We start from the raw sequence: 27,126 nt of genomic DNA on the forward strand, positions 1-27,126 counted from the left end.
TCGCCATTCCATGAAGGATGCTGGACAAGATCGTCCACTTTTTCCCACTTGTTTTAAAACATCTTCGTTTTTTATTCTCCGTCTATATTATCTTCTCCATCTTCCTCCAACACTACATTTCGAAGATCTCTAAATATTTACTCTCTAAATTTAGTAATGCCCAAGTCTCTGATCCATACAATCCCATGTTCCATATACAGCATTTGATCGGTTTTTCCTTAGCCCAATGCTAAGCCTGTTAGTTAGGGGTGATCTTTCCTTGTTGAATGACTCTTGTTACACCAATTTTTGACCTAATCTCTTTGGTGTAAGAAGTGTCTCTCGTCAAAATACTTCCCAGATATTTGAAGTCACGAATTTCTTCAAGCTCTTTTTGTTCTATTTTGATTCTTAAAAATGTATTTCCACGGGATATTCTCATGACTTTCGACTTTATGATGTTGCTTTCTATTTCATATTGTTTTCCAGTGTCAACTATTCTGTTCATCATCTCCTATAATACTTCCTCGGTTCTAGCTATAAGAACCGTCTTGTCCGCATACCTAATCTTGTTGATAATCTGTGTTACAATTTTGAAATCTCCCACTTCCGTTAATTCTTCCTTCATTAATCATTTCACTGTAAACGTTGAGTAACTGGGTAACATACGACATCCTTATTTGACTCCTTTTCCAATCTCTACATTGTTGATTTCTCCTTGATTCAGGCGCAACTTCACTCTTAGTTCTGTGTGCAAGTTACGAATGAGTCGACGGCCCAACAGTTGGACCCGATTTCTTTGATTATTTCTAGAAGTTTATTCCAATTGACCTGATCGAAAGTTATCTGTCAGTCAATGAATCACAAATACAACTCTTCCTTTTCGTCGATTATCCGTTCTGAAATAGTTCTCATCCACCCAATATCATCTCTGGTGCCTATTCCTTTTCGGCATCTAAATTGATTTTCCTCTAATTTTATATCCTACTTTCCAACTGCTTATTCACTATGTGTATAATAATCTTTCCAGTGTGGAAAATAAGGTTACTGATTCTGTAATCACTGCAGTTCTTCGCTTATCTTTTCTTAGGTAATGCAGCTACTGTAACACCTAGAAAATCTTCCTTCTATTCTTCACTCAGGTAGATCTTGTTAATAGGTGAAATAAGTACTTGCATTGCATCTTCTAATTCCTTGAGCAAGTCCGCTGGTATTTCGTCGTCTCCAGTGCCCTTCCTCTTTTTCATGTCTTTTATGGCTTGTACTACTTCACATTTCAGTATACTGGGTCGTTGGTCTACTTCACCCATTTATTCTTCTGCTTCGATTACGTCTGGTCATACGAGTATAAATCCTTCATGTATTTCTACCAAATCCAGAAGATTATTTGGTGAGTGACTACGTGAGTTTGTTAATCTTAGATTCCACTACAGCATTCTACAGTGGTTACACGTTTCGCTACAAAATTGAAGAAATTGATCAATGTTCATAGATGTGATTACATTACTTCCATTCTATTCGTATGAATAAGTGTCTATCAACATCAACTAATTTCATGAATTCACTCGAACTAATGATAGTTTGCACGAACGAATTTCGTACGTATTCTGGTCCAGTGTAACTACTACCATACATATAATTTTCACAAGAACATTTACTCTTTAATATTTATTACACTGATTTTCACAAATTAATTTCTTCTTACATTTATAATTTCATAAATTTTATGAATATAAATTCAAATATTGTCTAGCTCTGTACAAATTGGTTTATTTTTAAAACATACAACCAAATTTACGTATGATACTAATGTGCAAAATTGTTTATATATTTTATAACTTTGTTAACACTAGCGTTTCTCTGTCAATGATATTTTTGTTATTATTATTGTTGTTATTATTATTTATCTTACTATTATAAGTTATTGATAATAGCAAACAACTAACGTAACCTTAACAACTGGTTGTAAGTGTGGATGGTAGTAAGTCGACAATTAACTGTACTCAAGAACTTTTTCGTTTTCTCTGCTGTCCGAAGTGTTTGTTCACTAGCGACCGGAAATTTTCTTATCCCTTTCACACTATGATCGACATAGGGCTTTCTGCTAACGTTGGCTTCCGAACAGCAATGTTGCTTGAAAGAGAATAAATTAATACGTCACCCAAGGTTGCCAGGTGTACCTCACTGAAAGAAGATCGATGTGTAAGAGTAATACACCTAAAGTGGGAACGATGTACAACATAGCCGCACATATGGTGTTTAAGTCGTGTTTCTTCAAAAGTTCTAAGGTATCGAGTGACTATTGTGACAACAGCTGCAAATGGAAGAAACGCGATACTAGAATAATTTGTAGGAGGTGCAGAAAAATATTTATTCCAGTCTTTGCGTTACGGCAGAGATTTTTAAGTCCGTCTCTATTAAGATTGGATTTAAAAAATAAATTTAACTATGCACTCAGTACCTAAAATAAACTCCCAGGCTTACAGCCCTCAGAGACAATTTTTGGTTGAGTGGTGTGTAATCATTGATTAGCATTCATCGCTAGCTTTCTAGATTGAGTTCACAATCTCTTCAGTCATGTTGCACATAGGACAGAGACGTCCCTTGGACGTCCAAGGGATGTACTCTTCGTAATATCGGGGTATCTGATTATGTACCGAAAACGGAACTTCTTACGTAATTCTTATGAGGCATTTCTGACCTTTTTATGGAATAATCACACGGCAACGTTTGGAACACCCAAATATTACTCCGTGACAACCACATCTCATTGAAACTCAAAGGTAATCTTATGGATATTTCCACTTCCTTTCAAGCTTCTACTATGAGTCTGAAATCCTTTGACAAATATTCGGTCAGTGGGAGTCAAAATCACGTCCCATTGACACGTTTTGCGAATTAACACTAGTTATGCAAAACTTCAATCATGAGAGTACTGGCATCTGTTGAGAAACAGCATATTATATATTGTAATGATTAGAGCCAGGAATTTTAGGTGCTGAACTATTATTATTATTATTATTATTATTATTATTATTATTATTATTATTATTATTATTATTATTATTATTATTATTAGCTATGAAAATACCCACATTAACTTGTCTAGCAAACAAGAAATAAATAAATGCTTCTGCGTGTTGATTATATTTTTAATGCAGGCACCTTTTCGAACCTTTCCTCACTGTCATCAATTTTCTTGGATTTTTTTTTTTTAATTTGGTGGGCTCATCTGACGCATTTTATTCTTATAAAACAAGAACCCTTTAGTCTATGTGCAATGTTGTTAATAGTTTAAGTCGCCCCAATAGGTGTATTTTCCTGCGCTACTTGCCTGTCTGACGCCAACAGATGACGACGATATGTGCAAGTAATTTGCAGATTTAATTGCAATTTAAACACTTCTTGTTTCAATTTAATTATATTTCAAAATAGGATAAATCACAATATAACTCGTATTCTGCGACCCAAAGGCTTGAGGTGAAGGACACCGAACACCGAATATATACAATTATATACAAGGAACACCGAACCTACTTTGGTTTCAGTGCAGTCCAGTTAAGCGAAAGCTATTGAAAAAACGCAAAAGAATATGCCAACATCAAACTGGAGGGCTATAATCAATATTGCTAAGTATTACCTATCTGACACGTTAATTGCATTTCATATATTTCAATAGAAGATAATTGTCGTACTGTTACAAGAACATGATAGTCTGTACAGCACACCAGATCACATTATTATGTTTGTAGCTAGGAAAGTAATGGAAATCTGGAAATAAGATTGCATTATGTATATTAAAAACATTGCATGAAAGACGAAATATTCTCCTAAGTATAGTGCTAAAACTCTTTCAAATAGATGTTATGTCTACACAGTTATGGAATCTATGTTCAATAGTGTCTATTTGATTACAATAATAGCATATATTAGTTGTGATACCTATATTAAATAACCTATCAGAAATTTATTTGTTGTGTGGTTCCCTGGTTGTACTCCCAATTGGATCACTAACAGTTTTAGTAGTTGAACCGTCATTACAGAGGGCTGCGGTTCTCAGTGGTAGAGTGCTCACTTCTGATTATTGTATCCTTGTTCGATCTCAGCTCGCGCCAAGTATACAATGTGATGGACAATTATATTTGCATCGGTTTACTAGGATTCTCCGCTTTCTTCTCATTTCGTTCATTCCACTATTTCATTCACTAACATACTCGTCTCCATTACCCTCGAAGTCATAACGTAGGGCGTAAAACTGAAAAATGTCATCATGATGACGCAGTTGGAAAAACTATGTGAATTAAGAAGTAGCGAACTCAGATTTATAAAGCCAGAAATAATTAAACCTGGGATTTGATGGGTTGACTACGCGTCACCCAGTTCTAGTGCTAGATCTGGGTAGAAAAAGCCCTTCATGGATTGTAGGGACAGTCAGTTTAAAATTTCTTTCTATCTGACTGATTTGATTAATATTTCAAACCTGTATAACTGAAAAAATCTGAAAATAATGTGACTTGTTTGCCATTTATCTTCTTTGCAATTCGGCTCACCTCTGTAGACTGAAAATAAATACTAACCATGCTGTCGTAAGGGCACACGGAAATCTGTTTGGTTATGCAGCACACATTTTAGCAGGTGCATCGGCTTATATACATACGTACTCAGCGCAAAACTGCTTAAAGTATTACCCGATTGCTTCCATTAAATCTGATTTGGTTGCTCATATCCTCTTGATTTTCTTTAAAAAAAAGTGCATATGAAAGAAATGTCAAGTAAAACCAGTACTTCTGGTAACCGTGTCATGTGGCTTGTAAAGAAGAAAACTGGTTCACAATTTTGCTGCATGCACGGGATAAATCAAACGAGCAATATTTTTCTACATATAAATATTTACTTAGTGACGAATGATGCAACCCCAATGAAAAGTAAAATTTGAAATGTTAAAGTGATCTGTTTTAACAGTATTCCGTACTTATGCGTTTTATTGAAATGTTAAATGTTAACTATCCATTTTAACAGTTTTCTGGTCTTGTGACTTTAATAAAATGGGTTCTGAAACTTTTCAACGCAGACTTTTGATTTTATTGCAAATTTTGGGTCCTTGTACATTATACAATTATTTTTGGTGCTGTTTGTATCAATATTTACATTTGAAATTTGCTTCTCTTTTTTTTTTCAAAATTTTGCACCTTTTTTGTAGCTTTTAGAAACCAAATTTTTGTATTTAATATGCCTAGTTCAACTTCAACTAGTAATTCAACTTCAAAAGCAATACACAAATACCACATATTAAATTATTTAGACAATTTTTTTTGACAAAATTTGTATTTATTATGAGTGAAAAAAATACTTTTGTGGATGCAAGTATCTGCTTGATATACATATAGAGGTCGCGCTAAATTCACTTTGCTCAAGAAACACATTGTAAATGCTAGGTAGATCAGAGAGAAATCTTACCTCGGCCCTGTTAAAGCCCGAGATCTTGCAGAAGGATTCGTTGCAGTACACGATGGGAAAGTCCACGATTTGAGCGTTCGCCAAGAGGAAACTGCTATCAGCTGTAAGATACAAGGAAAAGGATCCGTTAAAATATGGACACAGTAAACCGACATACACAAATATAATAAAAATCATAGTTTGTCAAGAAATAAACTCAATAATGCACACTTTTCTTGTGAATTAAATATTTTGTATGTTACCTTTTTACAAGGAAACTTTAGTCTTTGACAGAACCAAAGAAAGCAAAAATGTCTTCCACATTTGTATACAATGGACAATTGGACGCATCAATATTGCTAATATAAAGGAAGATTTGATTTGTCAACATCAAGTGGCCTAACTTACACATTCAATTGAGACATACAACAGTATCCCTTTAGACTGTATAGCTAATAGATATGTGTGTTTTCTATGCGCTTTCTATCTGGATACAAATCTTAGCGATAATTTAAAGTTCTGTCTCATATAGCCTCAGGGCTCAAAAAGTATCCAATTAATTGATCTTTTAAAACATGGGATAAAAGAAAAACATAATTACAGGAAACATTTCTGAACAATTATAAATGGTTTTCCCAAGTGGCGCGTATATTCAAACTAACATTTTAAGACCATAAATTCAACGCCGAAGAAATAAAGACTGAGTTGCGAATTTTATGAGCCAATAGAATCCAGTTAAGATTCCTTTTTTTTTGTTTATTATAATTTAGCGCCTTATTTTAGCACCGAGGCTATAAGAGACGTGTACTTATATTTTAATGTTGAAGCCGAACACTGTATGAGGTTCCAATGTCAATGTTCGCACCGGGAATCGAACCCGGGATCACGTGCACTGCAGGCGAGCACGGTAAGACCAGAAGGAGGGGCTGCTTAGAATTCTCGTGAGTCGAAACGATGTTAGATAGGGTTGCCTACAACATGAAACGAGATAGAAGTTCTTCCAGTAGAAACATATATACTTTCCAAGACGAGACATCAGTTTCCCGAAGTTTTCTCAAGACGATACAGCTTAAACTCTTAGAGATAAATCTAATGTCAACCACATTTGAGTAGAATGGGGAAAAAATGAACTTTTTTGCGTGACTTTGAACAGTACAATTGAATGGTGTGAATAAAGAACATGGTAACCCACAATTTTACTATTGTATGGAATTAGAGGTTTTCTACTGCACAATTTATTTTCAAAGTCGGAAAGCTGATTTTTCACATAAGACTATACATGAAGGATTAAACAGACAAGAGTAAATGAAGCGGTATGCGTTGCTCTCTATTGGGTGCTGCATAACGCAGCAATTTCAAAATTGTGGGTTACCATGTTCTTGCCTCACACCTTTCAATTATTAGAAGAAAATTAAAGCTGCATTAGAGTACTGGCCTCCAAATTCCCAGCATCCGCTCCAGGGTACAAACCTCAATCTAACTCTTTAGCCCCATGCAAATATTCTACAATGAATTCATGTAAAGGTGTCATGATTGTTAGGTTACGTTTTCTAGCTTTCGCGAAATGTTATCTAGCAGTGGCCAGAAGCAAAAGATGAAGATACAACTACTGCATAGATAAGCAAAAGATGGAAGGGTGCTGATGGATAAAACGCAGCAAACTGGGAAAACCGTCCAACGTCTAAATATAACAATATGTAAAACTGTAGACCCCGGCTGAAGATTGAAGGACAGAAACTCAGTTAATTTATTGCTGATAATCAGGTGGATTCAGTACGAACAGTTATATATAGGATCTTACTTGTCACCCAGTCTTAAAGTCAGTGACAAGTAAGATTGTGATGTTATGAATTTCGTTGTCTTTTTCCGAAATTCCCCCATTTAATCGTTTATATTTTCTTATTTATTTTTCTCGAAACTGTAGTTTTGGAAACCTTCAGTTTAGATGTATTTTTGTGAGCGAATGGCCAACTTTTGCATCCATAGAATGTAGATAGGTCTTTTTCTTGTCTGTAGACAGATTTTGGATAGCAGAAGTATATGCATTTTCAAAAACGGATGAGGTGTACTAGACGAGCATTCTGAGGTTGACAATCATGAGGCGAAATTCATTGGACAAGTCCCTTCGAAGGACATGGACTATTTTAATTGTTCTCGTAGTTTCTGTGTTCGTGTATCTGCCAATTCTAGTAGCCATGAAGTGTTAGAGAGAGAAAATACAGTGAAAGTAAGAGTTTTATAAAGTTGTAGACCTCTCTCCTCTTGTTCGAGGGGTTCTTGGTATGTTCCCAAACCATATCAATTTGTGACGAAAAACATCGTGTTCCTGAGTTTTTTCGGTTCACCCGTGTTCTTACCCGTGTGCTTCATTAATCATACGTTCTCTTTAGCCTAAAGGGTATAACAATAGGATATAAAACTAATCGGAAATTTCGAACTCTTTCAAGACATTTTATGTCCTATCTGTTTTACTCGAATCGCATGCCTTCTAAAGATTCACGAGTTGTTATTGGCCCAGCCTTGAAGCTGGCATAGAGAAAAAAAAAAAAAAAGCTCCCACTGGAACAAAATTCTAATTCCATAATTACCCAAGAGTTCGTTGGATTAACTGTGGAACGTGATCTACAGTGCAAAACATCAGAGGCAACGTTAATTTGCAGATATCTTTCATTAGATCAAACAAAATGAATATGTTGTCGTGAAGGAAAATACAAAAGGAAAAATCGATAACAGGCTTGCCTTCTGCATCACCCCTTTCTCTCCTCCCTTGCGTCCCTCTCGGTAAAAACGAATTCGTGAAGACCACTCCTGCAACCATAATAAACTGAAGCGAGACAGCATTACAGCTTCATCTGCGGCAATTAAAATGATATTGTAAACCACGTTTGATGCTAAAAACAGAAGTTACGCATTCTTGCGGATATAGTATATATATATGTATTTCAGGGATAACCCCTTCTCCCATCGCACTTTTCTTTCAAGGAATATATTATTCCCTCTTTCTCCTAAATGCCACTCTAATAAACAGAACAGCAAAAAATTTTATTAAAAAGTAAACGAAGTATAAGAGCAGAAGAGAATGATAGGTTTCTGCAATACAGACGCAGAATTTGGGTGGAGTTTTCTCCGCCTTGTTTTATACTCTGTTTCTCTTTATGAGGTTTCCATTTTCTTTTTGTTTTCCCATTTTCCGCAAAAAGTACTTAAATCTGTCAGCTATCTTGATTTCTTTTTTCTTTCCTTTAATTTTAGAAGCATACACAGGAATGAAGAACGGTAAGAAAACAAAAGGAAAAATATATTGATTTCGAATTTTTTCGATAGTTGTCCGTTTTTTTTTTTTTTTTTTTTTTTTTTTAAGCATTGGCGAAGTTTGAAAGTTTGTTAGTAATTCAGTGTGCGGACACAAAGTCAAAATATAAGAATTCCTAGTCCTTTTGTGAAATCCCTTTAACTTGATAACATATATAAAATGAGATATATTTTTTCATAGCCAACATATTGTATTAAAGCACTCATGTGAAACTCCCGGTCCAATGAGCTCTTTCATCCGGGCCGCCTGACCCCGTATTTAAAATGTATTGTTTTACATAATCTCTTAAATTAAATTGAAAATTTTTCTGACTCTCGACCGCATAGTGTGAGACTTATCTCTCGAGATCTGGCAACGTTGAGAAACCAACACAGAAATCAACGTTTCTCTACAACCCCTCCATTTCCACTGATCTTTATACTTCGAAACTCGTCAAAAGTAAGAAAGAATAAGTACTAGAATTTTCCTTTTTTCATCTAGTAAAACATTTTAGTTACAGTTTTTGTGTTCCTGTGATGTTAGTGTATGATGAATGACTTTCTTTATTGAATATGGCTACTCGATTCTTGTGAAAATGTTATACATTATCTCGTACGGCACCATATTCTGTCCTCTGTGACTGACTTATATTCTGTTCTAACTTGCATATACCTGTATTAAAGGTTGATATCAATAGATACCGAGCCCTCCGTACTGGATAGTGGCTAACACCCGAGCCTTTCTTATGCACAGGGTCCCGGGTTCAGTTCCCTGTAGCAGAGCCTTGAAATTGGAATGCACTACACAGCTCGGATTCCATTTCTAACTGTAGGTCCACTACCCACATTGTCTTTATGCTCAAACAGACTCTGAACCCCAACATAACCAATATACCAAATCAATAGATTACTACTGTATATAAAATGTTAATATCCAAAAACTTAAATTAATTTTGTAAGGAGTTTGATTCACCAAACTTCATTATATTTATCCTGTCTGCCAGTGTGTCTATTGGTTGGATCACCATCAATTTTGGTCGTTTCCGGTTTTAATGTTCATCACTATATAGACTAAAACCTGTAATAGATAGCGAGAAGTGGTTTTCTGGAATCGATTAGGTGTCCCAAGAATACCTTTTTAACTTTATCCTTAGTTATATATTAAAACCGGAAATCTACTACAACTTCCGGTTTCAATATTGATCTACATAGAATAAAAACGATAAAAGATAGCGAGAAGCTATTGTTTATAATCAATTTTCAATTCTAAAAATGGCTATTTAGCTATTTCTAAGTTAACCGTCTGTTCAAGCCAGAAGTAGCTGAAAATCAAACAATTTTTAGTTTCTACGTCGATCACTATACGGGTAGAACAAAAACTCTAATGTAGGTATCGATAAGCGGTTTCTTGCAATCGATTAAATGTGTCCCAAGAATATATTCATCTCCATCCTTAACTTTTTTTCGTTTAAACTGAAAGACATCTACTACGAAGTCCGGTTTCAATTATGAACCAGAACTACATATAGAATCAAGGATGTTATAAAATAGAGGATCTGCCCATACGTATCTTCATCATATGAACTCAGTGAAGCCAAAAAACAACCGAGCATCGTCTGAGCCCGAATGTCTGCTTGGCTACTCTCGTTTCCGCCATGATTGTTGGCTCGAAATATTGCGATTTTAGTGGCGCGGAGTGGGCAGAGTAGGTGTGGCGAAGCTGTGACGTATGGCTTCAAGATTTTATTGTATGGGCAGATCCTCTATTCCATGTATAGAACGGAAACAACAATAGATAGCGAGAAAGGATTGTTTGGGAATCGATTCCGCGTTCTAAGAATAGATACTATCTTCTCTCTTAACCCTCTATTCAAATCAGAAAACAGGAGGGCACGGTGGCTCTGGTGTGGTGGACAACATCGTGTTCGTGGGTTTTCTCAGGGTTCTCCCGCTTACTCCCACTTTCACATTGCACCAATTTTTCATTCATCATTCACTTGCCTTAATCATTGTCTCCCGTAACCTAATGGACATTAACGTAAAACATAAAACTAAAATATTTTATTCAAATCAGAAGATCAATAACTTCCGGTTTTAACGTTGATCACTACAGAGTAAGTCTGATAATATACAACGATATCGACCGATTTTCTGCAAGTAATGAAGTGCCAATATCTCAATAATAAATTCCATCTTCACTCTAATCTCTCTACTAAAACAGTGAGTGCTAGAAATCTACTACCATTTCCGGTTTCAATGTTATATGAAAATATCACACCATACAAAGCAAACTTCTTCACCTGGTGTATACATGAAAATGTTACTTGTTTTAAAGTTCACCTGCACCGACTACGAAAAGTATTCAAGTGGCATAACGAAGTAATGTATGCTTGTATTGGGTCGTTGCATAAGTTCGTGCGGTTTTCTTTTGGGTTGGCAATAATGCGGCATGACTGTTTATCATTATTCCGTTGTTTGACGTAGTTTGGAGTTCGTGTGTTGTGAAACACAGGTTTTCTTGATTGTGAACGTCTTATTGTATATATTTCAGACAAACTAATATGGAATGTCAAATTGAGAGAAGTGATCATTTTCGTCACATTTTACTCTTCGAGTTTAACCGAGGATCCAATGCAGCAGAAGCTGCAAGAACAATTTGTGCAGTGTACGGGAATGAAACAATTGCTGAAATAACAACACAGAAAAGCTTCTCTTATGACAAATGGCTAACAGATTTCTTTCAGTCAGAACCAAAACAGTTCTACAGGCAAGGCATTGAACTGTTACCTGAACGTTGGCAGAAGGTCATAGATAGTGGACGTGAATACATCACTGAGTGATTGAAAGTTAATGTGAGTAACAGTAAAATGTATGCAATGTATTGTTACACTCATAGAACATGTTAATGTTATGTCTATGTTGTATTTGTATTTGAATTAACAGAACAGCAGAATAGAAATAAAATATAAAAACCGCACGAACTTATGCATCAACCCAATATTTCCGCATGTTCATAAACAATATTTAGCCACATTTCTTATATATTCTTGTTTTTATAAATCTCAGAACCCTTCCGTGTCAAACATGACATATAATATACAATTATGCACAAATAAATAATTTTTTTTTTATTGACGGGTTTCTACTGCTTTCGATTTGAATACAGAAACTAGAACGATGGTAGAACATATTCTTGAGACGCTAAATCAGTAATGATTTCATAGGTGGCTAGGGAATGAGGAAAACTGCGAAATTCACCCTCGTGGGAAATCTCTGCTCGTGCTCAATAGTGTTTACTAGTACCGTATTTTCGCAGTACTATTTGAATCCCCCATGTATTGAAATTTCCCCCGGGCAAAATCGTCTAAAATCATCACTGTGCTGGATCCATAGGAGAATACCGTTTCTCGCTATATTTTGTAGCTTTCGTTTTGATACCTATCAGATGGACGGAAATGGTGACTGTTCGGCATAACTATTCTATAAGGCCTCCTGTAATTATGCATATCAGTTTGAAAGTCTAAAGATTTGGCGCCGATAAAATTTCACACTCATTACTCTACATGTTTTGCTGGCAGCTAAAAGTGGCCCAGACATTAATCTTATATATAAAAGAGAACGCACAAATCCTTTGTTCCCTCATCACGCTAATACGGCTGAACCAATTTCTTTCATTTTTGGGGGGTTATTAGGATTTGGACCCTAGATGGTTTTTATCATATCACTTTAATTTTTAATTACCAGTGTCTTGAGATAATTGACCATTCAAGTGTCCATAACGTACAAATCCTTTGTTAGTTCATCATAGGTAAAAATAAACGTATTTATATGCAACCCGCATGACCGTGTCACTCGGCGGGTTAACATAAATGACAGGCGATATAATGTTAACATTTACTGCAATCTACTATGGTTTTTATCATATCACTTGAAAGCGAAAAAGTAAAAATTATCTAAGTAACAACGTTTATTGCGTTCCGGGGTGACCGCAGCGAAGCGGGGCGGGTTAACATAAATGACAGGCGATATAATGTTAACATTTACTGCAATCTTCTATGGTTTTTATCATATCACTTGAAAGCGAAAAAGTAAAAATTATCTAAGTAACAAAGTTTATTGCGTTCCGGGGTGACCGCAGCGAAGCGGGGTGAACGCTGCTAGTATCGAATATTTGAAAATCATAGGTTTATTTTTCATTTATTTATTTATTTTTACACTTCATTAAAACTACGTCATTATAATCACAATAGCAATATTACAACAATACAATTATAAACATTGTTGAAAATGATGTCCTTCTTGTAGCAGACAAAGTAGGCTGTTTGTAGCCAGCCGTAACTTATCTCGTGTTATCTATACAATGGCTTCAGAAATGTTTGTTTTCAACTTGCCCAGTGTTTGCGAATTATTTCTACAAAAAAAATTACACGTCGGAAGGTCTGGTGATTTCGGATGCCGCACGCCATTTGATACTGTCCTCTCCTTTTCAAACACGACACGTGCTGTACTCAAACTTCGATTTGATATGCGCCGTTGCAAAAAGGCGTAACCTCGTCCTTCCTCACTTAGTTGCTCTACAAACAGATAAAACGCTTATTGCAGATAACAATCTGATTTAATAATGTCAGTGAAGAGCAGTGGCGTATTTAAGGGGGGATTCTGGACTTAAGCTTCCCCCCCCCCCGAAATCTTACTTACTATAGTAAAGTATATGAAATATCTTGCAGAATTTTCTCATTTTCAGGCAAAGCCCTTCCCCGAAACAAAATCGTAAATACGCCACTGGTGAAAAGGAATGGACCGACTATCTTATCTTATGATCATTAACGAGGATTTCGAATGTTGATCTCGGATTAGTACAGGTCCAAATTCTGTTATTCTGACTATTAAAATAGAGACAGAAATGTGGAACCACGCTTCATTCGACATTGAACACAGTGGAGGGTCCATTTCATTAGATATAATGATTTTCTGTAGCCATCTTCAGTATCTAACACGTTTCACATAGCCTGGGGGCTTAAGTTCCTGGAGAACAATAATTTTGTATGGTTTAAATTTTAAAAATCTAGCTTCAGCATACCATAACATTTTTCTCAGATCACTGTTGAAGACAGCAATATGCGTCTTTACATTTCCAAAATATTGTATTCAGTTCGCAATTTCTTCTGTGTTGCACGTTTCTTGTTACAAACGGAATTCGTTTCTAAGAATTCCATAATTAGCTTCTGTATTGCATACTTCTGAGGTGTTAGTGTGTCTGGAAACATTTTCTTGAAATGTGTTCTTACAAATGTGATCTCAATGTAAAATATATTTCCACTATGAAAATACCATATCAAGATTTAACACAATTTTGTAACTCAAAACTCAGCAACCTGACAATAACAACTATTTGTTTCAACTGCTGCCAGTGATGCCAACTTAAAACATTATAAAATCCAATCTCCATAGGCAAAAAATCACATTTTGCTTTTGAAATTCCCACGTTACACTAATTAAAATAAACACACAGAAACTTCAAGTACTGTTTGTTAGTTTTTCAAATTTGTGTGATACAACCTTAAATTTCAATCTTCCGTGTTTATAAAATAGATTTCCTTAATCAAAAATAAGCAAAAATGCAGTGACTCCATCATGCACTTGGGAAAAAAGTTGATATCCGATACCACTTCCTGTGAAGTACTTTAGAAATTTGTTGTTTCTTGTTTAGAGTATTATATCGTTTGTTTGTTTCTTTTCACCTTTCTCTTTTAAATACGAGAGCATAATTTGTGCTTCATGGCTTTTAATTTTTGAGAATCACATATTATTAAGTTAACTTAATAATATGAATTTAATATATATATATATATATATATATATATATATATATATATATATATATATATATATATATATATATGGAAAATTCCATATCTGTTGCCAATTTCACCAAAAATTCCCTTTATCTCTATACTAACAAATAATGTAAAAAAAAAAAATCCTACCAAATGGATTTTCCCACAAGTTGGCATCATTGAGTGATGCCAACCTCAAACGTTATAAAATCCGATCTCGAGAGGTAAAAATTCAAACATTGGTCTTAAATTTCCCACGTTATACTAATTACAAAGTAAAAAACAAATTAAAAAGACACGAAAAATATCATTGTGTGTCACACATTTTCTTCAATATACGAGTTAGCTTATCCGTTAATTTCTATCTTTTACGTTTATCAAATAGTTGATGGATGAATAATTATTTTTCTTAATTGAAAGAGAGAATTGAAAATGTTAGTTCAAACAAGTATTTTGTCTTCATGATTTAGCATTTACATAATTCTTTTGTGTTATCGTATTGAAATGAAGGTAAAGATACTACAATAACATTATTCTCCTGTCGTTTTGTATAAAACGTTTTCTTGGTTGTTTGTCATTTTGCGTTTAACTTTTTCCGTTAATTACGTTATTAGTATTTTTTTTTAAATGCCAAAGCACAATTTGCACTTCTTGGAGCTTGCTCTTTGAGAATCACAAGTTACTTATGCACTAGCATGCACTTTTCGAGTAACAAAATTTGATAATTAATACTAATTTTAATATTATTGACGAGTCATTGGTCTTCTTTCCGCCCATAGAGAATTTTGTTTGTGTCGATGAAGTATTTCATATTTGCTGCCAACTGCAACGAAAATTCCTTTTATCCCTTCTCGAGAAATTAATGTGGAAAAAATCCCAAAAAATGGGATTTTTCTCAAGAGCTGGCATCACTGCTGCTGCTGATAAGCACTCTTACGTTAGTCACGTGTATAACTGATTTCAATCGGTCGCAACCATTCATGTTAAAAAAGAAGAAGAAGAAGAACTCGCAAAGATTCAGCAACAAATCTTATTAGGGGCTACTTTAAGTTGCCGCACCCCGTGTACAGACTATTAAATGTAAAAGGCAATTTAGTATATATTATTTTTGTCGAGGCACGTTCGAATTATCTTTTTTCTCTCTCTCTCTCTATGGTTAGTTTTAATGTAAATGTAAAGCACCTGACGTCCTCCGCCCTGCATGTTGTTCGAGAACTTCGCATGACTTGGCCATTTTAACGGCTATCTTTGTCGTCACTTGGATTAATTCCTTAGTTTATTTAAAAGACAGTTAGGTGATCATGCAAATGGGAGGAACGTGCTTCAGCAGAAATATTGTTGTTGTATGATTAGTTCAAATCTCTTTTTCCCTACCATCTGTACGTGTTCTTTAACACTCCACCTCAGTGTCACTATATTAATGAATACAAAGCCAGTTTTGCAAATTGTAACTAACGAGAGGGCGTGGTTTGAATATTTGAAGTAGCTAATTACGAATAGTCTAAAGTACTACTTCAAAGGTGGTTGTCCTCCATTGTATGACAAATTAGAAAGCAGTACATTCAAGCACGATTTTTATAGTAGAATTACTTCAAATAATTTCTAGAAGTAATTGAACAGTAGACAATCTTAGGATGTATATTAAGGGACGCTTTTTAATGCGTCTGGGCGGATTTAACAAATAACTTAAATGCAATGTTGCCGCATTGCTACTCGGATGAGCACAACACAACAACACATGCATGTCGCTGATGAAAAATAAAATTTGAGCAAAGAAGTACGAGGTGAGATCAAAAAGTATGGTCAGTTGCGTCTTTACGACTTTGTTTCGGAGGGGGCTTTGCTAACTTTCGGGGGGGCTTTGCCTGAAAATGTGACAATTCTGCAAGATATTTCATATACTTTACTATAGTAAGTAAGATTTCGGGAGGGGCTTAAGCACGGAAGCCCTCCCTCTAAATACGCCACTGAGTATGGTGAATCATTTTATTAGAAGCAAAGTAACAAGCTTACATGAAATTTGATTTAATCTTCTTCAACGTACTGTCCTTGGCTAATAATGCACATAACAAAACGCTGAATTTTCATGACTGGAAGAAGTTTTCGAAGGCTTATTTTGGAAAGGGGATCTGTCGTGGCACTCGAAATGATAGAAATGATGTCAAAACGTTTTCCTTTAAGCACGGTTTTAATATTTGGAAAGAGCCAGAAGTCGGATAGTACTAAATCTGGTGAGTAAGGTGGATGTGGACGTACAGGGACACTTTTTCCGAGCAAAAATTTGAGGATCAGGAACAAGGCATGGCACGACACGTTTTCGTAGTGAAGAAGAAAGTCATTTACTCATTTGATCAGCGGTTAAAATGCTTTTCACGAACCCATACGAGATGTTTAGTTCTTCGGAAAGCTCAAGAATAGTCATTCGCCTGTTTGAACAAATCATTTGTGCAACTTTTGCACGTTTCCATCTGTTTTTGACGTAGAAATACTTCAAGATCGTTGCTCGTTTCAACCAACTCCTTGCCGCTTTTGAAATCGCTCATGTCACGTGTAAATAGTCTTCAATGTCACCGCTTCATCGCCATACATTGATTTTGACATTTCATGAGCTCCTTTCGTACTTTTATGCAGCTTAGAACAAAACTTAATGTTAACGCGCGACAGACACTCTTAACACGTCCTCACTCTTCTGCCTCTGGGAGATAACTAACATGTCACAACTCGTTCAAACTAGACACCGGCTGTACCAAAGGTTTAGGCTGCCAGGCTTACAAGTTGAAATGTATACACCATCGATAGATGGCACTGTATAACAACATTCACCGTACTTTTTGATTACACCTTGTAGCATTGATGAAGTATGGACCTTTTCTATCAACATGTAAAACTCTTAGCTATGTTTCCCAGCAAGGGCACCGATTTCTCTGTAAATTTGGGGGGAGTGCATTCAGATGCAGGAGGTGTATATATATATATGAGGATTTTAAGACAAATTGTAATTCAAATTACGCCAAATATTGTATATTCATAAATACAATAGGGGGCCCACATGAGCTTTGTGGGGACCCGGCTCCCCCAGGATCGGCGCCCTTGTTTCCCAGCATAATTTGTGAAATATAAATAAACAGTACTCTAAGAATATCAAAGATTCATTTAAAAAAAAGTCAAATAGAATGGATAAATAATTATTTTAAGGTATTTTCTTTTAGTCCCATACATGTAGGCATGCTGTTTTCGTTAACATAATAACTGGGCACTCACATTTCTGCACTACACGACAGCTTTTGTGAACAAATATTAGTTCACTTAAAATAATGAAGGTAATGGGCTACTTTTGATTCCTTTATGTTTATAGTTATTGACAGAATTTAATACAAGACAAGAGTTGAAGTTGGCTCGTCTCAAAAAAATGCTGTGTATATCATGTCTCTTCTAAGAAAGTGTATCTATTGAAGGATATCTGTCTTGTCTCGTAATTCGTCTCGCATATTTTGTTTCGTCTGCTTTCGTGCCAACTCGAGTTATTGAGATGTTTACCAAACGTAAAAAAAGGAGTAGGGAACCTAGTGAAGACCGTTAGAACGGGAAATTGCATAGTCGCATCGAAATTTCTTTAACTATATGCCCCAGTATAGATAACATAAAAATGTATTTTCTCTAGATAATAAATACATTTTTTGAACTTCCAATGGTTATGAAGTAGATGTAGCAAATACGAGTGAAGGTAACGAGAAAATAAAAACTAGATTAATGGTAAAAAAAAAAAAAAATGTAACCATTGTCCTATACAGACAGGAACGTACGCAAGGGCTGAGTTCTGGAGGTACTGACTCCCCCTCCTCCGAAACACCGACGTTTCTGTAAGTTCGGTCTAATTTTAGGTGTGATTTTACAAATTTTAATATAATTTGGACCCTCCTCCAAAAAAGACTTTGGACCTCTTTCGAAATATATTTCTTCGTATGTACCGGTACCTGCATACAAAAACCTTTTGTTGTTGCAATGAAAATTACATTAATTAAAAGAGAAAAGGCTTTCAAGATATAATTTTTGCCTCTCGTACTGTTATGCGTGTAAACGTTCGCTTCTAACTTGGGCATGTGTAAGAGCTTCTCAAAACATTGTTTTGAGGAAAACACATCATGTTAAATTATCATAATCAATATTATAGTAAATATTTTTCACTACTGGCGAGGAACTTACAGAAAATTTAGAAACTAAGTTGAACTATAGTTCTCTCAGTGAATCTTTCCGTAAGAGGTATCTGCTTTAAGAGACGAACGAACAACTGATTAGAGAAAGTAACATGACGCAGAACTCTATAATATGTGGTTGTTAATGCGGATGAACACACGTCTATCATGAGAAGAGCAGGTATAGCGCATATGGTATATACACATTAAGTACACAACAATACTAATAGCCCTCCTCACTTGGTTATAGCGTATATTATTGGCCCCTGGGCATGAGATCATGGGTTCAGCTCTCAGTGTTAAAACATAGTAGGTACTACAGTGGTTCACAGCCCAGCTTAAACTGTAAGTTTCGCCCCGTATAGAATCACTGCTGACCAAGGACTAAACACAAATCAACCAATCAACCTATAAGACAAATTTTAATATTGTTTGAATTCTGGGTAATGGTTACATGTATGTATACCTCAGTGGCGTATTTAAGATTTTGTTTCTGGGGGCACTTTGCTGACTTCATTCCTGGAATTGTGAAAATTCTACAAGATATTACATTTACTTTTAAAAAGTAAATAAAATTTCGGGGGGGCTCAACCCTAGACGCATCCCTTAAATACGCCACTGGTATATATATATATATATATATATATATATATATATATATATATATATATATATATATATATATATATATATATATATATATATATATATATATGCCCTCTCCACTGGTCTTGGTGAATACGATCCCGGCTTTCATTGCTAATGGGGACCTGCGATAATTCAGATTTCATCTTAGGCCCATATGATACAGTCTCGATGCTGAAATGAAACGCTTAAATTCAACAAAACTTCAATAACTTCAATAAATGAGCGAAATCAAACCCATGTATCTATGTGTATCGGCTATATAGTATGTATATAGACGCATAGGTATATACATCCTATATGTAATAACTTTAAAACATTCACGGCTACATAAACATCTAGGGGACAATATTTAGATATTTTAATCCTTATTTGAACGCAAGACGCCTCAGTCTGTCAGTAAAGTTAATTTCTAATAGTTCACAGTTCCACTTATAGTTGTCGCTAGTTGTGTCGCCTCCTACATGTTAACAAGAGATGTCGCTAGCGTGCAGGCAAAGACTTGGGGGGGGGGGGAAGAACTATTATTAATTAACTCGCATTAATAGAACAAGACCTACAGTTTAAAGGGGATCTGAATCACTGAATTGCAATCGAAATCATCGTGCCGAGAATCGAACCTATTTCACTAAAAGTACGCGTTGTAGCCACTAGACTAGGAAGGAAAGTTAACATAGTATGTATATTAATTATGATGTTGATAGCTCTTACGTTTTTAAACATATTTCTTTTTGTGACTGTGTGCTGTGTATATACAATAAGTATTGGAATCTGTACAAATATTCATATTATATTGCAGTTTTTGAATCAACAAAGGGAAACGAATCATACCAATGTAACGTGTAATAGTAAGCCTTGCTATGCTTTTCGTAATTATACCTAAAATAAATATCTCCAATCACTATCATTTGTCCAATCGGTCAAACAAATTAAGTATATGATCTGTTATTGGATATTGAAACATTGTAATTGTAACTGCGTGTGTGCCGAACATATTTTGAGGGGAGCTATTTTAGTGTAACGAAAAGATTTTTTTTATATATTGCTTATCGTGCGTTATAATACAACGTGTCTTGGGGGGAGGCAATCGGGGATAGTAGTGAATTAAATGTCCCATTTAACGTGCTGTTACGTCAGCAACATAACACTAGGATGGAGTAAGGTCATATGTATAACGTCACAAACTCTGTGCACGTCCAGCAAATAGGCTAGGATACCCAGTCAATCAGGATGCAGAGAGTTGTTTAATAGGGTCACATGAAAGTGCACAATTAAGAATATACACTTTTGACTGATTTTTCTTTACGATTTCAAACAGGGACATTCAGCACAGCAAGCCGCTAGAGACATTAACAGTGTATTTGGGCCAAACATGACGAATGAACGCATTATTCGCGGTTTGGTTGTCATGTATTTCTCTGTTCGTCAGACCATCGTTACAGTTCTGAACTCCCTTTATGCACCACAAACTTGTCCACAAGCATCCAGCAGTAACCAAATATCATGGTGTTCTCACGTTGCATCCAGTCTATGAAGGAAATAGATCAGAGTGCTAGTTTCATCATATCATTCTGCGGGCACTGTTCGTTACTTGGGAGGTCATTTTCAGGGGATCTGATTATGTTTCCAGCCGCATCCTGTGTTTCTTATTTTAAATCTTGACTGCTGAAACTGTCTTGTTCCATTCGGGCTATACCTTATATGGAGTATTTATCAAAATACGTAACATTCCTGGTTGAACACTCTGTATACAGTATAATCAATAAAGAAAGAGAAACTTATTTGAACTTTCAAATTTCTTGTTATAAAATAAACTTCTCTTAGAATTTTTGTCCGCAACACCACAACGTAAATATGATTGAATTTCTTGGAAAAATGTAAAATCCGTTAAACAATAAAGAAATCCAGCTTTTTTGTCCGATGTTTTCGTTCCCAAGAAAACAAGCAGAAAGACCTTTCAAAAATGTCAACTGTTTGATAGGAAAATTTGGATTGTAGCTAACAACCACGTCAGCTTATAATGAGTTAGGGTAGCGTAGCAAAACATTTTGCATGCCACTGGAGTTTACAAGGACACGCTTGGGTTCTTGATTCGCTCGCTTTAGACGTACAAGAGAGAGAAAGAGAGAGAGAGAGAGAGAGAGAGAGAGAGAGAGAAATTCCCTCACATCAGCTCTTTTGCTCCTGACCGCGTTACATAAATTTACTTACCTTTTTAAGTGTTGTATGTCATTCTCTCAAAACATCAAAGACTCTGTAAGTAATTGAGTTCTTAATGCTTAGAACAGTTTTCGTTCTCTTTTGTAAATGAAAATTACATTCTTCACATTTTTGATTCCACATATATTAATTTACTAGCTGAAGCACAGATAATTCAGATACGTCTATTTAGGTAATGATGTATTGTTTTCAGGTACTGCAATGAATTGCGATATAGATGGCGTTAGTCTGAATATTATCTGTAACAGTTACTTCACAAACAGTGTTTCTTTCAGACATGTTTTTGAGGGAGCACTGTCACCCTCCGGAATTCTGAGTGTCCCCTGGAGGAGACCAAAATAATACGTCTATAATATAATAAATAGAATAGTGTCGGCAATGCCCCCTCGGAATACTAAGTGTTCCCCCCGGATCATTTTTTCTGAAAGAACGACTGTTCACAAATAGTGGAGCTATACTAGAAAACTGTTACAATTTTACATTTTCTAACATACGCTTTTAAAAGTGTCGAAAAAATTATGTTTGCGCATTCTATACAGACATTAAATGCGAAAGAATATATTCCTGTTTGTTAGAATTGATATTCCTATTTGTGGCAACATGTTCACTTTTTCCACGCTCAATTTTTTCATGTTCTGTAATTTCACCAATTATGCAGTCCATGCACATCAGAGTAGACCTGCGATTATATTATAGTCTGTAGTTATTTAACATTCAAATAAAGACATTATGAACGTTTCATTGAAGCCGTCTGAGTAGTTGAATTAAAATTGTATAGGAGAGATGATGGACAGAGCTATAGAGAACTGTTAAACAAAGCTACTCACAAAATATGTTGAACAGAATTATGAAAATAAAATGAAGTTTTTCATTTGAACGTCTCGCAATTATGCCCTTTAGGTTAAGGGAGACAATAATTAAGGCAAATGAATGATGCTGGAAGAATTGGTGGAATGAGAAAGGGGGAAGAAACGGGAATACCCCGAGAAAAACCTCCGGACGTGATGTTGTCCACCACAAATATACTTGGCCGGAGATTGAAATAGGAAACCCACACACCACGCACGAGAGGTCAGAACTCTACTTTTTTTTTTTTTTTTTTTTTTTTGAAAATGTTAACCAATTTACCGGATGTTCCGCATTAACTTGATTAACTACTCATTACTATGTTTTACTTCAGTTTTACTCGTTTTTCCGGTAACCTATAACGACAGGGACACGAACACACAAACATCGAGAACAGTTAAAATTCCAAAGTCTCTCCTGTAAGGAATCTAATCTGGGACCTCGTACACCAAAGGCGCACACCACTGGAAAAGCCACTAGGGCACCACTGAGTCACCATGTTCTCTGTTGAACGGAACTGTATAAAAGAGATATTGAACAGAGCTATGAGCGGAACTATATAAAAAGAGATATTGAACAGAGCTAGATAAAAAGAGATTGAGAAGAGACGTTGAACAGAGCTATATAGAAAATGCTGAACAAAGTTATATAGAAGAGACGTTGAAGTTGAAAAGAGCTATGTAAAAGAGTTGTTGTACTTCACTGTATAGAAGAGATATTTACAGAGCTGCAGATAAAATATGTTAAACTGAATTATACAAGAAAGGAAAAGAGATGTTGAACAGAGCTAGATAAAAAGAGATCTTGAACAGAGCTTTGTAGAAGAGATGTTGAATAGTCATGTAGAATTGATGTTGAACAGTTAATGGTATATACAAGAGATGTTAAACGGACCTATATAAAAGAGATATAAACGGAGCTATACAATTTGTAAAAGAGATGTTGAACAAAACCATATAGAAGAGGTATTGAACAGAGCTATGGAGAAGAGATACTGAACAGAGTTATATAGAAGAGATAATAAGTTGGACAGAGAGGATGCCTTTATTAGGGATAGGCCGAAATATTCCACTTGTAATGTGTAGGTTCTTAATTTTGACACTGCAAAAGGTGGTGTAGTCAGGACCACACTCCGACTGCCTTGATCCCATCATAGGCATCCACTGTGCAAAGGTTTGGTTAACCCTGAACCGCTTTCGAACTACTAACCTATAGAGGATCGAAACCGGGAACCTCGGTTTGGTAAGTATATGCCCTATTGACAATCCCACAATGACTTTAACAATAAAAGTACAAATAATGAATATTTTGTTTACGTAAAAATGAGGTTGAGTCATTATGTTGTTCATATGATTTGCGTCTAATTTGACTGCAATGGTTGATGGCTTGAGGGATTCTAAGGATGCAGGGTGAAGGATGATGACAGATCCCAAGAGCGTTGTCACATTCAAAGCTTGCAGTTAATTATGCTTGATTCCACATCTCATTCAACGCTGACATTCTCTCGCAACGTTATAGACGGTTCATACATATAATGCACAGTTCACGCTAAATCCACCCCTCTCTCACTTGCGTTCTCCTTACATAGACACACATACGTTGTAATAATGTACATTAGGCTAGGGTGGCTTAACATACCTACCTTTTAGCACCTCCTAGCTAGTTTAGCGGCTAGCGCGTCCTTTTGTGAACACGTGGTCCTGGTTCGAATTCAAGTGGTCCTGTAATTGAACACATTACCCTGCTTCGAATTCACCTTAAACTGTAGAACCATGCCTCATATGGCCTCGGTACTAAAAATGGATGTTAAATTTCAAGAAACAAGGAACATGTCTATGTATCCATTGTAAAATACGATCAAGCGGTGAAACGCAACTTTTGTCCAGTGTAAACTTGGGCTCACTGAGGATCCATAGCACCTATACTCCTTCAACGTGCCTCTGTGTGTATATAGACCCCCCCTACGTATAAAAAGTAATTAATTCTTTTTATTAGCTGTCATAGTTAAATATAATAAAAATAATTGTTTAATATGTGTATTATAGTTATATATAATGTAAAAAACATTTTAAGAGATAGACAATGGCATAGTGAAAAATTACTCCCCACTGGTCCGAGGAGTATTTCACTCTATTCTAGACGTAGTCAACTCAGGCCGATAGCCACCCCAAAAATGTAGGAGGGGCGGTAGAAGTTAGGGGGGCCGACCCAACCATATTATAGTTCATTTGCAAGCCTACCGTGAGGATTTTAGGGGAGCAGTGAAAATTTAGGTGGGCGGCCCACCCTATTCCCCCGTGGATACGATCCTGAGTCAACTACATGTTAGCTAGTAGTCAACAACATGGAAAATTTCCAAATTAGACTGAAAAAAAAATAGCAGATTTGAGGAAACCGCGAAATTAGCAACTCTGAACATAGTGCAATTTCAAAGCAAAGAAGTTGGTGCCAAGGTGCAAAACTGTATTATTTATGACACATTGTTAAAACATTTGAATAATCTTTATAGGATATGGGTTGTCATCAAAGGATCTCATCGATTGTTTTCACACAATTTAGCATACAGAATTTGTCTAAAATCCAAAGAAATATAGATTGTATATGTTCACAAAGTATAAATTTGTTGCTCCATTCATCCTTTGTGAAAATTAGCTTCCGTAACTTCGTAAATATTCAAGTTTTGAAGAAGTGTAATAATTCGTTTCTGAGACATTATTAAAGCTATTTAAGAGCTGGGAACTCTTCCGTGCTAATTTAGCAGATTCCTTTGGGTACTTAATGTATCCAACGTAGAAGGGAGCAGCATTCCTTCCAAGAACATTGTTTACCTAATATGCCAAATGGTGGAACCTCTCTGAAGTTGCCTGTATACACGCCGTCGCATACCGGCTTTAAAAAAAAACACCAAATTCCGGGAGATGATTCCGTATATTAAATGAAAGAAAAAAATGCTAATACACACGGATCGAAAAGCAGCTCCTTTCAGACCTACCAACCACCGAAAATGTGAAACATCACGACTTAAAGGCCCTAATTTCAAAACTATGGGACCTGTCGCGTAATAACAATGCAATGAAAAAAAAGACGAATTGTAGCACAAACTTAATGTAATTTTTCGTTCAATTATGAAAGAAGCAATGAAAAGATCAAGGACATTCACAGCTCCTCAGAAATGTTCATGGAAAGAAAATACACACATTTAGTTTTTTTTTTTTTTTTCGGAACGATATCGCGCTGTTCGCAGACAGTGAGAAAATATTAAACATATATCCAAGTGGAATGCAACAAGTGCTTAGTAGAAAATTCTACGTGATCATTAGAAAGATCAAAACGAACATGATGAAGTGCGCAAGAAAAGAAACAAGAAAAATGAAGGTTTAAATACGAAATCATCTGGTGAAGAGGTGCACGGATTCTGTTATTTACAGAGCAAAATAAAAAGTGATAATAGGTGTAAACAAGACGTAAAATTCAGAATAGAACAGGTGAAAGAAAAAACTTAAGAAAAACTTCTAATTGGAAACATATAGATAACATTGAAGAAAAGGCGGAGGAAAGCATATGTGTGGAGTGTGGTATTCATGGATGTGGGAGATGAATACTAGGAGAAAAGGGAAAAATGGGGAATGTGATGTTATGGAAGAACGTTAAAAATTACATGACTGGATATTATATCCAATGAAAAAGTGTTGATGATAGTGGGAGAAAAGAGGAGTATATTTGAGAATATTACGAAAACAAGACCTAGAATCATTGGACATGGAGACATGGACATGGAGAAAGAACGTTATTCTATTATGAGACTACTAACAATATTGTAAACTGTTTTCAACTAAGAAATGCTTTGAGCATGAGTTATTTCTGTATAACGTTATATCTGAGGTAATTTTTGTCATACTCATGTTTATATCGGACTTTTTTTTTCAAATATGTATGTTTCTTTTTTAAAAATTATAAATAAGTAGAAAACTAAAAAAAAAAAAAAAAACAACTTTACAGCAAAATACCACAGAAAAATCTTTTTTGAAGAAGGAGCTGAAACGCGGAGATAGAAACAACCGCAATGCCCTCCGTTAATTAAAAAAGAAACAGGAGTTTCTCAACAGCTCCAATCCGACTTCTTTGCATGCAAATCTGCAGTCGTCCATTTTCATTTAAGAAGTAGCATAAAGTAATTTTCTTGTTGTATTTAACACGTATTACAAAATTAGTTTTGTTATTTTTTTTTCTTTTTTTCCTGCAGGTTGTTGAACTTCTAAAATCTTCCTAATGAAGAAAAATGTATCATAAGTCCTTATAACGAACGAGGAAGCCAAAACGAAATGAAACATTTCCAGCAAAGCAAAGTTTCCAACTTAATCATGTAGTGTTTGATGAAATTTTAAGACTAGAAGCTTAGAAGAATACTAGAAGAATCAAGCCAATACTGGACATACATTTCATACATTTAAGCCATATATTGCAATATATAGGATGGTTTGAAATTCTGGATATCAGGAACGTCATTTAGGTAGCACTTTTATGTAGCTATATTAATCAACAATATACTGATAAAAAAACGTAAAATCTCACTTTTATCGGTAGAAAATCTTGACCCCCTCTCCGCCAACCAAAACTTAGAATGGTATATTCAACAGTCGCGACATTCCAACTTGGAAAATACTGAAGGAATTAAGATG

The 27,126-nt window shown here is 35.5% G+C and overlaps 1 protein-coding gene across 1 annotated transcript in view; it reads right to left on the reverse strand.

Annotated features, from left to right (window-relative positions):
- eag (potassium voltage-gated channel protein ether a go-go) overlaps positions 1-27,126 on the reverse strand; it is a 750,678-nt gene that overhangs the window by 406,708 nt on the left and 316,844 nt on the right. Inside the window, exon 3 of the mRNA XM_081725716.1 lies at positions 5,437-5,537. Coding sequence (XP_081581842.1) covers positions 5,437-5,537 — 101 coding nt within the window. The remainder of the gene's footprint in view (positions 1-5,436; positions 5,538-27,126) is intronic.

Source organism: Thermobia domestica, chromosome 9 (genome assembly GCF_964235325.1).
Source record: "Thermobia domestica chromosome 9, izTheDome1.hap1.1, whole genome shotgun sequence".
In the NCBI taxonomy this organism is placed as follows: domain Eukaryota; kingdom Metazoa; phylum Arthropoda; class Insecta; order Zygentoma; family Lepismatidae; genus Thermobia; species Thermobia domestica.